The sequence below is a fragment of the Fukomys damarensis genome, unplaced genomic scaffold (genome assembly GCF_012274545.1).
Source record: "Fukomys damarensis isolate Sample0158 unplaced genomic scaffold, DMR_v1.0_HiC HiC_scaffold_32, whole genome shotgun sequence".
NCBI classification, from domain to species: domain Eukaryota; kingdom Metazoa; phylum Chordata; class Mammalia; order Rodentia; family Bathyergidae; genus Fukomys; species Fukomys damarensis.
Window position 1 is genome coordinate 22,808,666 of NW_022900944.1, and position 14,550 is coordinate 22,823,215.

At 38.8% G+C, this 14,550-nt stretch overlaps 1 protein-coding gene across 5 annotated transcripts in view; it reads right to left on the reverse strand.

Moving 5' to 3' along the window:
* Window positions 1-764: 764 nt before the first annotated feature.
* The window catches only part of Art3 (ADP-ribosyltransferase 3), a 102,653-nt gene continuing 88,867 nt past the window's right edge, over window positions 765-14,550 (reverse strand). For all 5 annotated transcript variants that reach the window (XM_010619864.3, XM_010619862.3, XM_010619863.2 and 2 more), the window contains 6 exons: window positions 7,840-7,869; window positions 6,270-6,302; window positions 5,227-5,259; window positions 3,996-4,028; window positions 3,016-3,048; window positions 765-1,174 (listed from right to left, as the gene is read on the reverse strand). In XM_010619864.3, the coding sequence (XP_010618166.1) occupies window positions 1,029-1,174; window positions 3,016-3,048; window positions 3,996-4,028; window positions 5,227-5,259; window positions 6,270-6,302; window positions 7,840-7,869 (308 nt within the window). In that variant the 3' untranslated portion in view covers window positions 765-1,028. The remainder of the gene's footprint in view (window positions 1,175-3,015; window positions 3,049-3,995; window positions 4,029-5,226; window positions 5,260-6,269; window positions 6,303-7,839; window positions 7,870-14,550) is intronic.

Genomic DNA, 14,550 nt, shown 5'->3' on the forward strand with positions numbered 1-14,550 from the left:
CATAGCTGATGTGAAAATGTTTATTTTAAATAGGCAATACATATTAAGAATACTTTACTGTACTGATACTATATTCCTGTTACCTACACATTGCATAATAAGAACCTCCTGACAAAACAGAACAACGAAATGTCACGTATGTCCTACTAAAAGGCCAGGAAAGGAAAACACATAATGCTGTCAGTGTAAGCAATATCTGTATGGAATGTGCTGTTGTTATGTGTGAAGACTGCCTCAGGTTAAATCATTGAAGTAAATATTTTTTTGTAGAGTGCTACTGGTATTTTCATTGTAGCTCACATAGGTTTTTATTTCTGATGTTCTTTTTTAGACTTTGTACACCAGTCGATATTGAAAATTTTGATGCTTTTTTAATAAACAATAAATATTAAAAATATAATACTTTATTTTTTGGTTAAGCACTCATTAATATAACTCAAAATTAAAATTAATAATTCATCAATAAAAATATTCTAAAGAATTGACACACATTTTTATGTACATATATGACAAAAAATGTGCTATGCCCCTTTAACGGGAGACTCAAGTTAGAGACTATATGAACTGTTGGGTTTATAAAAAATAGAACTATATAGTGAAAGATGATGAAAAGTCTGAGGAAGAGGAATGATACTATTTAAACAGATGATACTCCTTTAAACAGATGAGAGTGTCTTTAAATTTCTGAGTCTAGTATTAAATTTATGTTAGGTACTGATATTACTAATGGACATTTACTGGCAAGTCTACAGAAATACTTTTCAATCAAGTCTTTTATTGAAGCCAATGGGTATACAGTTTTAGAGGTTTTTTTCAATCATAAGCTTAATGTAGAATTAAATGAAAAGTTAATTCTGTGCCATATCTGGACCAACTTTCTGAATTGGTAAAACAAATAAATATACAAAATTCTCATTTTATAAAGTGACTTTGACCAACAAATGAAAAAAATACATCTTTCTTTTTGCTCTCCTGTGGGATCACAGCAGTACATTCCAAGTAAAGAATAAGAAAGACAATGTATCAAACTATCTAACTACAAAAAGATTTACAGCAGAAGTGCTGATTAAAATAATGAATGCCCCAAGCGGTGGAAGGAACATATTGCCAGAAGATGCAGAAGGATGGGTTTTGGGACCTGGAACAGGAACTGGACCTGGACCTGGACCTGGAGCTGTTAAAGAGAATACACAGTCACTGACACATCATTTTTATTTATCAAGTGTCATCCACCTATACCATATATCCTGAACATGTAAAGAGCAATACTGAAACTGAGCTAGACACATACTGAAATACAATACTTCCAAACAGGAACAATTTTCAAGTAAATGTAACATTACAGATTTCAAGCTATATTTCCATATATCATCAGAATGTCCTGCTTAGGCTTTACCTAGGACTTCATAGGCTTTTCACTTCCTACACAGCGAAGTAGGTTCTTGAAGTAGGTATTGATGATCCTTTAGATTCTGCTGGGTCCATTGTAATTTCATCCTTTTCACTCCTAATTGCATGGATTTTGGTCTTTTCTTCCTTCCTTCCTTCCTTCCTTCCTTCCTTCCTTCCTTCCTTCCTTTCTTCCTTCTTTCTTTGAGACAGGGTCTTACTATGTAGCCCAGGCTGCTCTCAAACTCACAGTGATCCTCCTGCCTCAGCCTCCCAAGTGCTAGGATTACAGGCATGCATCACCACTCCCAGCAATTATTATTTCTTGTTCAAGTTCTCTAGCACTTCCTAGCAATTTTTCTTTCATTTTTTTGTTTTGTTTTGTTTTGTTTTTCAGTACAGGGGATTGAATTCAGGACCTTGTGCTTGCACGGCAGGTGCAGTGCCACTCAGGTATATCCCTGGGCCTCTCAGAAATTTCTCTATCTTGATTTCTGTATATACATGCAATGTAAAGTTTAACTCTTCTATTTCAAGTAAGACAGCATAGTTCATATACATATTCAAGCAGCTACTAGTATACAGTTGGACATACATGTATTTAAAAATACTAAGCCCTGGAAATCTGACCAAAAAAATGTCTTTGTCCTCTATACATATATAGCTCTGTTAAAAACTGCTTCCTAATTATCTAAGTAATGGGTCCAACTGGAGAATAATTTTTCATGTTGCTCTAAACTCAGATAACTGAGTTATGGCTGTTTTTGTTTAAACAGACTATACAATAGGAGGAGACCGACTGAAAGTTTATCCAAATGGGATAACCAGCCAGATTTCCTAAGTGAAGCTGTCATTTTAACAGTCTTATAAAAGCTTTAAATCAATTTACTTTCCATAGTTACAAATATGCAGTTATATGTATAGAGATGAAAAAGAGGCAGATGCACTTAAGCATGATTATGTATCTGTAGACCACTGGTTCTCAAGGCAACAGTATTCCCTTCTGAGAGGTAAATCTGGGCAACTGTCAAAAAATTGTTTTATGATTGTCCTAACAATGGCATAGAGGTAAAAGATACTGATACTCTGACATACTCAGGATAGTCCCATACAATGAAAAATTGACCTACTTCCTGCACAACTTTCAAGTACACTGCTAAACATGTTTAAAACTTATCAAATTCAGAATCTAGTTCCACACATAAGCAAAATATTTCAGATCATTTTTAAAAAATTAAATAATAGTTTTTAATCTAGTGTCCACTGTTTTTTCATTTTCATTTTCTTATATTTGTTTTATAGAACAACTTTCACTTTTCTTAAATCCAAATTTGTGTAAATCTAAGCATCATTCTACATTAAATCTTAGCATTTACTGTAATTTTGTAATAAATTTTGTTATAAAATATTTGTTACCGAAAAAGGAAAATCAGGCTGAGAAGACAGAACTATTCTAAACAGGGCAATCTTTAGCCACAGTAGAAATGATTATTTAAGAAATAAAGTCAAGGTACACACACGTTTGGTTATGATGGCAAACCCTGTTATTATGATGCCTTAGTAAATTTCTCACTTTTTCTACATTGCATAGGTATTTATCAATGGAAGAAATGAAATATTTCTTACTAGGATTATCCATGTTTCCTTGATGTCTGTCTTCTAAAATAGAAATAGATTTTGAGTTAATTGCATTATACATGTACCCAGAAGAGAAAGATCTAATTAAAGATTAAAGAAACTTGGTTATCTCTCAGAGTGGGCCTGAAGGAAAGGATAACAGGTCTAGAGGTATAGGCATTGTAAGATTAAATGTGTTTCTCTGTACTGTGTTGACTTTAAAAAAAAAAAAAAGTCTGCACTACACAATGCTTTCCAGGAGTGGGCACAATACAGTACAACAGTCTCAGCAAAAGCTAGTGGGCTGGATGTGGTGGTGCACGTCTGTAATCCCAGCACTGAAGAGGCTGAGGCAGGAGGATCGCTGTGAGTTCGAGACCAGCCTGGGCTACATAGTGAGTTCGGTCAGTCTCTTGGTGGTGCACGTCTGTAATCCCAGCACTGAAGAGGCTGAGGCAGGAGGATCGCTGTGAGTTCGAGACCAGCCTGGGCTACATAGTGAGTTCCAGGTCAGTCTCAACTACATAGTGAGACCCTGTCTCAAAAAAAAAAAACAAAAAGCTAGTGGATTATTGGAGGAAGGGAAATCATAGTAAGGAGCATAGAATGGCTGGTTCCAATATTATATTAGTGTGCTGTGTAATTCTCATTTGCACTTCCTTGATGAGCCTTTCCTGTGTCTGAGGATTCCCTCCTGGTTCTAGTTTATCCTGGGAAGCCTTCTGTTTCATTCTGGAATAGACAAGCACAACTGGATGGTAACTGTTTGTTTCAGCTAAGAATCATTTTCTCTGAGAACCTTAATAGTAGCTCACCACTCACACTGAAAGTAGTTCTCAATATTTTCTCCCTCTGGCATACAGACTAGAATGTCAAAAACTGTACATACAGATATCTTCCCCAAATTCCTTACAACTGAGCTAACTGAATGACTATGGTAAAGAGTTTAGAACCCAGTGGTGCTTCCATTCCAATAAAGAATTAATTACCAGAGTTTTCATCCGGTTGTATCACTTTTATTTCTAAACGAAGAAAAAAAAAAGATTTTCAGATAACAATAACAGTTACCATTTACTATTATTTAGATACTTTATTTTACTGGGTCCTTAATTAGTATTAAAAGACAGAAGTATCCTTTTTACAGGCATAAAAGTATAGGTACAGAAAAGTAAAGTCATATACAAAGTTATACAGAGGAAAGTGTAGAGACTTCCTGAAGCCAGGTCTCTACGTATCTCATGTTCATCCCCAACATCCTGTTCAGTGGCTGAGTTTCAGAAAAACCACAGTATGACTACTAAAACTCCAATCAGAGAACTATGCAAACTCAGGTCTAGAGAGAAGAGATGTAGACAGACAAAGTGTGTCATCAGTATCACTATGGGTTCACTTTAAAGTTGTGGCCAAATAAACTTATCACTGCTAAACTGGGTCAATATAAAAGAGCTGCTGGACCCTCCGTGCTTATGTCTATGCTTTACTTAAACTGTAAAGTGCTGTTTCTGCACACAACATTCAGTTTCCATAGTGATGTTAGGCAAGGCTCAGAACTATGTGGATAGTTATAATTTAGCAGATCCTAAAACTTAATTTCTGTAACATGATGATTTCCATAATAAACTTAAAAAATTTTTTCAAAGCACTACATGAACTCAAGAGAAAGGATTTTAAGCACTGTGTAAGTGCCTGTACCCTGAGATATTCCCATGAGGTAATTTAACAAGTGTTGCCCACATATGAAAGAAAAAAATTCTGAGGCATAGAGATGTGACTGTCCATGGCTCTCTGGTAAAACATCATGTCTTCTTTTCTTCTCCTTGTCTCAGGAATAAAAAATAGTCTGAGTAGTTCTTCTTCCCAACTCTCCCATAAGCATAAAATTCTGAGGAACCTGACTGGAGTCATTGTTCAGTTTCTCTGATCATAGAAGCTCAATGCCTCTCAATGGCCTTCCCTCAGCTTCACTTTAAAAATATTCGATGTAATGGTTATATATGTAATAGGTTAAGTCTGCTGTAGTAAATACCCTGGAAAAACACTTGATGAACCATAAGTATTGAGGAACAAACACTTGGTAAAAGTTAAAAAGACCTAGGTCCTTCATTCATTTTATGTGATCTTGTGAAAGTACTTAGCCATTCTACATGCTTACTGGTGACAGTTTATGTCTATACCTCCCAAAATGGCACCTTCCCTTCTGGCATGCCAATCATTGCTTACCAGGTAGTGGAAAAGGTTCTGGAACTTTCATTCCTAAATGAAAAAAAAAAAAGAAAAATTTTCAATGGTTTGCAGTTTGCTCCCATGAGTACAATTTTCAAACTCTTTTCTGATGAACTAAAAATACAATCTCCCAAGTTTCCACTGTGCTGTAGTTTCTGGCTTTTGATGGAAAAGTTCCGGCTCCATAAGCTCTTCCTTATGTAAATCTACACCAAACTTTTAGAGGAGTCTTCTGTCACAACACCTCACTGAGTATTTGTTTATGCCAGGATAATACTATGTTTTGTTACCTAGAGATCCCAGACCAAAGATAACAAGTCAGCTTGTGCGAGAAGGGGAAATTTCTATTGAGTAACTTTAGCTGTAAAACCCTGAAGATGCTGACCCACTGCATCCAACTTCCATGCAGAGCTAACAGAGCTAACTTTCTTGCCCCAGCGATAGTCCTCTTGGAGCAAATGAATACTGGGTCGGAAAGGCACTCTATTTATAGTCTTACCCCATGGTTCATATCTAGATGTCTCCCCAAAATCTCAGGAGCTCATAGGTGGGGCTTTTGATAGGTGGCTGGATCACAGTTCTATGATACTGAATTATGGGTATGACAACTAGATCACTGATTTAGCATGGTTGTGGGTGATAAGACTACTGAAGAGGGAACCTCCCACCCTGCTTGTGGATGGCAGCAACCAACAGGCTTGTAGCTTGTATGGAATAAAAGTGAAAGGAAGGCTCCTGCTTCACTGCCTTCTGCCTGCCACACCATGGACTGCTTCTCCTCTGCCGTGCTGCCTTGCCTTAGAGCCTGCTGACTATGGACTAAAACCTCTACAACTTGTGAGCCAAAATAAACTTGTAAAATAAACTCCTTTAACTTATGGGTGTTGGGTATTTTGTCCCAGCAACAAGGAAGTAACTAAGACACTTAGCAAAATCTATAGATGATGAACACACATTTACAAGAAAAATATTCACTTTAATTTTGGGACAATCATTCTCACTTCATATCTGGACTCAGAATGAACAGAATACTACCTTACCAGGTATTTGGGGAAGTTCATGGATTTTCACACCTAAATGCAGAAATGAATACTGATTAGTGCTAATCAGTTTATCTTACACTGTTAATGCTTCCATTTGTCTATATAATTCCTCTATTATCAGTACTCTCAAAGGGAAAAACAGCAACAACAAATCACCTTGCAATGGCTCTTCATTCTCAAACAAGATGAAGATCAAACTGTAAGCTAGACTTCCAAAATTTCCATGATTTATCCCTTATCTCTCCAGTCTTATGTTCATGAGACAGGCCTAAGACATTCATTTTTTCCCCCTGTACCAGGGATCAAACTCAGGACGTTGAGCTTGCGAGGCAGGGGTCAGAACCACTGAGCTAAATCCCTGGCCCCAGACATTCTTTTTTTTTGAGACAGGGTCTCCCTATGTAGTTGAGACTAATCTGGAGCTCACTATGTAGCTCAGGCTGGTCTGGAACTAATAGTGATCCTCCTGCCTCAGTCTCCTGAGTGCTGGGATTACAGGCGTGCGCCACCACACCCAGCCAGAAATTTTAAAAACTAGGCAGAAAGGAGACAAAGAAATTGGGATTTAAAACACTGTAGTTTTAAGAGAAACTGTAGCTTCAGGACACAAAAGTTACTCAGGCCTTTTTCCTTTCCAGGAAACTCACTCAAAAAACAATTTTTTTCCCCCTAAAGGTCTTAAAGACACAGCCTCTAAATTCAGGTCTGACCTGTCCTTTTCACCCGAAAATTACAATTCCTACATCCCCAAGGAAGCAGCAGTACTGCTGGGCAGCATATCTCAACTTCAAATGCATCTAAATGGTTTGCATTCTGACATAACCTGCTAGATAAGCAACCTGACAGGCAACAGGAATATGCATTCTAGTTACCTTTTTTTTTTGTACCAGGGATCAACTCGGGTCCTTGCCCTTGAGAAGCAGGCACCTGAACCATTGAGCTGAATCCCCAGCCCTCTAGTTATCTATCTTGAAAACACACCCAAGGTCCCATAAACATAAGCGAGTTGTGGCTCATAATCTCCCTCCCTTCTCTTCTCTCCTCCTCTCCTCCTTCCCTCCGCTTCCCTCCCCTCCTCTTCCTTCCTCCCCTTCCTTCTCCACCTACTCTACATACTCCTCTTCTTCCTCCTCCCTCTCCCTGTCTCACACTCTATTTCTTTCATTTCTGCCTACTAAAACCCCTCCCACGCCTCTTACTGACTAGTTCTGCAAATTCTTTTTCTGTAATAGGAGTCACTAAACCTCCAAACATTCTTCAGGGTAGGTTACGATCCTTATCTTAGCTACAGAAACCTCAGATTCAGTCCAGTGACGCTAAGAGTCCTCATACCACCTCCTAATTTTGTAGCTAGTCTCAGAGAGTAAGAGAAAGATGATTCATTTACCAGCTAAGACAATGAGCCTTGCCATTTTATTCCTAAGGGTAAAAATAAGAACTGTTTAATAAAAGCAAATCATTCCACTTGAAAGTTAATTTAACTTTATAACAAGCTTTTATAGTGGAACATTCAGTAAGATTTGAGAAATAGCAGGGGACAAGGGAAAAGTTTGTGATAATGTCTTACCAGGGTCTTCGAGCTTCTGGTTTTCCTCACCTAAATTACAAAACAAAAGGGGGTGGGTTCTAGTTTAACAAGGGATCAAAAGAACTGAGACTTACCTATAGCTACAGCCAATATACTTTCAGGGTGACATGGCCATTAGAAACATTTGATATGTTCATTAACTGCTATTACTTTTTGAGTGTCAGCAGAATCTAAATGCACCTAAGCTAATGAGCTAAACTTCCATCTTCTGTTTCTATTAAGAAAAATTCATTATGTAGATATCTCCTGGAGTCTCAAGGAGGAGAAAAATGTCTATTTTGCACATGAAAGAAACTAAATACTTAAGGAAAGGCTGATTTTTTTTTCCCTTCAATGGAGAAAAATGTATTGCAGTCACATGGGCCAAATATATAATAAGTTAACCACCTACCACTTATTTAAATGCAGGAGGATCAAAATTTTCATTTTTGGTAATTTTTATAAGATAAGAAATATAAAAACAAATATAAAATGTATTCAATAAGTTTTGTGTGTATGGTATGTCTTAGAACATCCAATACACAATGCAATGTTACAATCTGGACAGTAGTATCTAGTCTCTCTCCAAATGCTTTTTGCATTATTGTCTTTCTCTGAACAACATACTTCACACTGTTGTGTTGGCCTTTCCTTTTTTTTCTGTGGGTGTTGTACTTCAATAAAACATCTATCCACTAAACATAATGGCGAAGACGTCAATGATGGATGTCCTGGTTGGCATTTTGCCATCCTGTATTTTTCAATTATTTAGTCTATTAGACAATCTTAATTGTGAATGATTTCTTGAACACCTTGTTTTGAAAAAATAACAAATGAGTTCCATAGTATTTGGTCCAGAAGGTGCATAAATATTTTATAAGAATATATTTTTTCCTTGCTTTTTGATTACAGGATAGGTTAATAGATGTTGGTCAACTCGGTCCACACATCCACACAATTATCATAAACATTGACCACTACTAGAATGTTTTTAGTTTTGTTTCTTCAAGTTCCATCTTTTGTATATTATTAATAGTTGACAATAAGGAGACATGTTTTTTGTCTTTCCATTTCATGACCTTTCCTCTCTGATGTGCTAACATTTCTCCCTTTTTCAAAAGTTGTTTCTTTTGAAGATCTTGTGGCACTTCCTTATTCAGTGTCAGTATCCCAGACATATCTGCTTTATAATGTAGAAGGATATCACTGAGTTCTAGAGAAGTATAAAAATTATATCTAATGTACTTACAATAAGTTTTTATATATTGTGGAACAAAACTATAGGTTATTTTTCACAAATGAACATGAATTTGTGAAAGAAAATAACCAGAACTTATTATTAGACTGCACTAGAAACAAACATCAAGGTGAGTACAATGTTCTAAACACAAAAAGTTTGCAAAAAATAGTTGATATAAAACAAATAAACAAGCCTAGTGCATTGGTGCACACCTATAATACCAGAATTTGGAAGGCTGAGGCAGGAATATCACAGTGAATTTGAAGCCAGCCTAAGCTACATAGTGAGCTTAAGGCCAGCCTAAACTACTTAGCAAGACCGGGGGTGGGGGAGGGAAAGAGACATACGAGTATATCTTGTGCAAACAAGAACTGACTGGTTGAGTCAAGAATTGACTGCCTGAATGATGCTTGGGATAGTCAGTACATAAACAAACACTGCTCCAGTGACATTTAGAGTAAACCGTTAAATTGGTAAATGCAAAGAAATGCTTTGGCTATATCTCCATAAGTAGGAACTTTACAAAAATCTAATCATCTAGATACTTTAGTCATGATACCTGTGAAGGGAAAAAACTTAAAATGGAGCACTTAAAATGAAATGCATGTCTATAGTTCCAGTAATACAGATATGGAGTACAAATGGGGGTATGGGACCATTTGCCTCTACTCACCTGGACAACACTCGAGGGCCACCCCCTAACTTCTGTCCAATCGTCTAATACCAGAAGGCAAAGATAAAGACAAAGGGCCTGCCTTGGAAGAATTCAAAGTCCCAAACCAAGAAGCATGTGTGCCAGACTCTCCAGCATGAAGTATAGTAACCTTTTCTCACTAGAAGCCCACTGACGGTTCATGCATACAGACTGCATCTCATACATCTAATCATAACAGAATGAATTATTAGATACAAATGATAGTACTCAGCACCCTGTCAATTACACTTTCAGAGACCCAAATGGGAGGTGCCCTAGGCCCAGTGCATCATTTTACATGCCTAAACCCAACACCTTCAGTGCTCATGCCACTTTCTTTTCCACTGGTGTGGGTGCATTCACTCTAAGTGCACTGTTGACTAAATTAAATTATATTGCTGAGTGGGTGGCACACACCTGTGACCCGAGCACTTGGGAGGCTGAGGCAGGAGGATTACCTCAAGTTCAAGACTAGCCTAAGCTGCATAGTGAGTTGAAGGACAGCCTGAACTATATAGTGAGTCTTTCTTTCAATAAACATAAACTGTTGCTTTTTTAACAAATGGACAAGTGGCATATCCAATTTGTTCATCACTCACAAGGACCTAGAAACCCATGTATGACCTGATCACTCATGGTAACATACTGGTAAACCAGCTAGGAGGCAAGCCCTCTTTTGGGGGAGATTTTATACTCCTTCTCTTCTCTTTCCTGTTTTTGTGGTCTTGGTCACTTGTTACAGGAACTGGTCAGACTGTTAAATGCCATTAGTTTAAGGTTAATTAGAAGGGGAAATAGGCAGGGATGAAAGGCATGACGTGGCTGACATGGCATGGCTCACCAGGCAGACAGCTACAGAATAAATGACCACCTGCTTACTAGAAATTGCCCTTTGTGAAACCTTTGCAGATGTTGAACAGTTATTTTTAGAGACCTGCTTGTGCTAAAAAATATTAATATACACTAAAAAGTACTGCAAACCCCATGCTCATCCCAGCAACAGCTTGTAGGATGATAGGGCAATGAAGGCTAAGACCCTGACTGGCCTAGAACACACACACCAATCAATGAAGACCCCAAAACCCTTAAACCAAGGCTGAGACCCTGGTTAGCTTAGAACCTATATAAGTATGGCCAGAGAAAAGATACTGCATTGAGAAGTTCACTTGAACTTCTGCCTACCATGTTGCTTGTCATGTAACAGTGTTGTCTCCTGCTCTGCCATCTTATGAATAAACTTTTTTTTGTATGAAAGGGATATTACTTCTTTTTAAAAATTAAGTGTATTGGTACATTTAAAGTATACAATATAAAGACATTCATCTTTGGAAATTGGCACCTTTACATAATCCATCTTGGTTCTTATTTTTTCTGCATTCCACTGCCCTCCCCTCAACCCCTCCCTATCTACAAAGACTTTGTTTCCATTTTTTCATTTTCTCATATTAATTCCATTCCCTCTTTCTTTTCCCCTACCACTCCGACTTCCCCTTCCCCTTTGCCCCTTTTTCACTATTTCACATTATCTATTATACCTTTTAGTCCTTATTTATATTTTCAGTTTCTCACACTAGAGAAACTATTCAGTATTCACACATTTATTTCACTTAAGAGTATTGCCTCAATGTGCATCCATTTAGCTGTAAACTAGAGAGTTTCTAACTCTTCGTGGCTCAGTAGTACTCCATTTTATTAAAAAACAAATACATGTTCTTTATCCAGTCTCTCATTGATGGGCAACTGGGCTGCTTCCAAGTTTTAGCTATTAGAAATTGTGCTGCTATGAACATGGGTGCACATATATTGCCGTGGGATGATTCTTCCAATTCTTTGGGGAAGATACCCAGCAGGGGAATAGCTGGGTCAAATGGGACCTCTAATCCTAGTTCTTTGAGGTATCTCCATACTGATTTCCACAGTAGTCGCACCAGTCTATACTCCCACCAGCAGTGGAACAGGGTTCCTCTTTCCCCACAGACCCACCAGCATTTGTTACTGGTTGATTTCATGATAATAGCTTCACACTACTTTCATTTCTGAGTTCCTCCTGCAACCTGGATGGCCTGACTTCTTCATTTTTATTTCCCACCTTTAACCTCACAGACAGACCTCTTTATAATGACTCCCCCCAAATCCCATACCCACATGCCTTCCTTGGCTTAGAATGTCATTCACAGCTGCCTTCAAACTCTCAATCACCATGCTCTCAACCACTTTCCCAATACATAAAATTCCATCTCACAGGCAGCCAATACTGTACCTGGTTCAAAGATAAAAGTTCCTTCCAATATGCTATTGTACACAGTCACTCCCCTCACAATAGACAAAACTTGTAGCCCTAACCCAAATGCTTATCCTAGCTTTCTCCCAGCTTCTCACTATACAAAATTCCCCTTCACTAACAGAGGCCACATAGAAACTCTCAAAGAGATAGCTCCTTGCCACTAAAGGTGGCTGGCTGTCTTCTACTGACTATTTCATGGAGCTTTATAGCCCCGAAAACAATCTAGCTGACAAAATAGCCAAACACATTGCTCTCACCCAAGGCTCCAAATAATTACTTCTTCCCTTGTTATCATACCTCAAAAACCTTCCATTAAATTCCACCATCCCTGGCCCAACTTACTACCTCTGACTCACCTTCATATCCTTTTAACATACAGCTGTCCCTTTCTTCTGGGCCCCATTGCCCCCACTCATTCCCTAGATTACGTCCAGTCACTTCTGCCCATTGCTTTCTCCTTCACACTCACTATTCCCTTCCTCTTCAACCCTAAGCCAAGTCCTGCTCAAAACCCTTAAAAAGACCACCCTTCAACATGGGAGAGAACCTACATGGTCCTCTTTACCACCTAAGTTCTCACTGCCTTTCTCCCTTGCCTTTCTCATTACTACCTTAAAACCCAAAAAGGTGCCTCCTCCTTGTAGGTTTCTCCCAGAAAGCTACCTGTTGTCTTCATGATGGTGTCACTCTCTGAATTCACTTGCTTTATCCTCTCTCTTAGGAGAATTAATATTTTTCCCCCAACTTCAACTTTATTCCCCAAAATAATTCTGACTCCAGAACACCTTCAAGGAGTTCACTCCAACACAAATCAGTTTCCTGACCTTTTGCCTCCACATTCTATTAATCTAGCCAGCATGTTACCCATAACAAACAATTATTTTTCTCAGGCTGTTCAGTTATTTCCTGTCTGATGTTGGCACCAGGCCAGACAAACTAAGAGTCTCCAGTCACCATTTCTTAGCTCTCTCAAACAAATCTCAAATTCTCCAACTTTCAAGACCTAACAACAGCCAGGTTCAGCCCCAGCCTAATGCTCAGCGGCTTCCCATGCTGACAATCTCAATTCCCAACCAAGAACAAATAAAATTTACTGCTCTGCTATACACAATTGCCTTCTGCTTGCTACAACCACCCTTTTCCCAAACTGCCCTGCCATCCGTCTTATCTGACTGAAGTCCCTCCCTATTTCCCTCACCATTTCTCTACCTTCTCTAAACAGGTACTTATTGAACTAACTTGCAAGATCAAATCAACTCACTGGCTGCTGTTCTTCAAAACTGCCAAGGCCTAGACTTTCTCACTGAAAAATGGTGGACTCTGTGCCTTTCTCCAGAAAAACCTGTTTCTTTACTAGTAAGTCTGGACTTGTAGAAGATGGCATCAAAAGACTTCGTGATAAAACTACTGCCCTACAAACTTGGGCCTTCTCCCAGACCCTTCCTTCCTGATTGCTCTCTTCCTGGAGCTCCTGACTCATACCCCTTCTTGGGCCCATTGTTCCAATACTCCTTCTAATCACATTTGACCCTTATCTCTTTCATTCCATTGAGCTTCATCTAGACATAGATGTCTCAATTCGCTTCTCAAGTGGTCACTGCTCTGTTTCTTCCAACTTTACCCCTACTAGCTAGAAGCAGCTCGATGAGGACTCAATCCCCATAATATCCAAGATCTTACTGTTTTTCTTTACTATCCTTTTTAAAAATGTTATTTTTATTTTTAATTTCTCTACTACCCTTAAAACCTGAGAAATGATAGATCTAACCCTCATCTATGCCACCCATCTGCCTGAGTACCTGGATGCCTTTTCACAGCCACCTTAACCCTGGGGAACAATGCCTACTCTGCTAGGACATAGCACACCCACCTCACTCAAAATGAAGCATTAGTTACTGCTATGGCTATGTACTCAGCTATTCTCACTCCCTCAACTTCACAGCCTCCTTTGCTTCACCTACCTAAGCCTGTCCCACTAATTTTCCTTACCCTACCCATAAAAGACCCTGCTCAATGAATTTGATCCAGACACACTTTTTTTTTGGTACCGGGGATCGAACTCAGGACCTTGCACTTGGGAGGCAGGTGGTGGAACCACTGAGCTAAATCCCTGGCTCAGACACTCTTCTGAAGTTACTCCAGGAGGTTCTCCCCAGAATCTAAATTCAGGCTGGCTGTGTTCTTTACTGAGTCATCACCATTTACCTAACATAGGGCACCCCAGATCCAGACCCCTATGTAGGAGATAGGTTGTGGCCAAAGGGGGATCCAAAAGTCCAAAGGAAGTGGCACCAGTGCCTACACAAGGCCAGAGACATCTGGCATCTGAATTCCAAGAAGTTCAGCTTTACCAGGGGGTGCCCTGCGTCTGAACAGGCTGGGAAGTGACCCAGGCGATGCTCTGTAAGGTTCCCATGACTTTTTTTTTTTTTTTTTTTTTTGGTCCTGGGGATTGAACTTGGGTCCTTGCACTTGCAAGGAAGGCCACTGAAC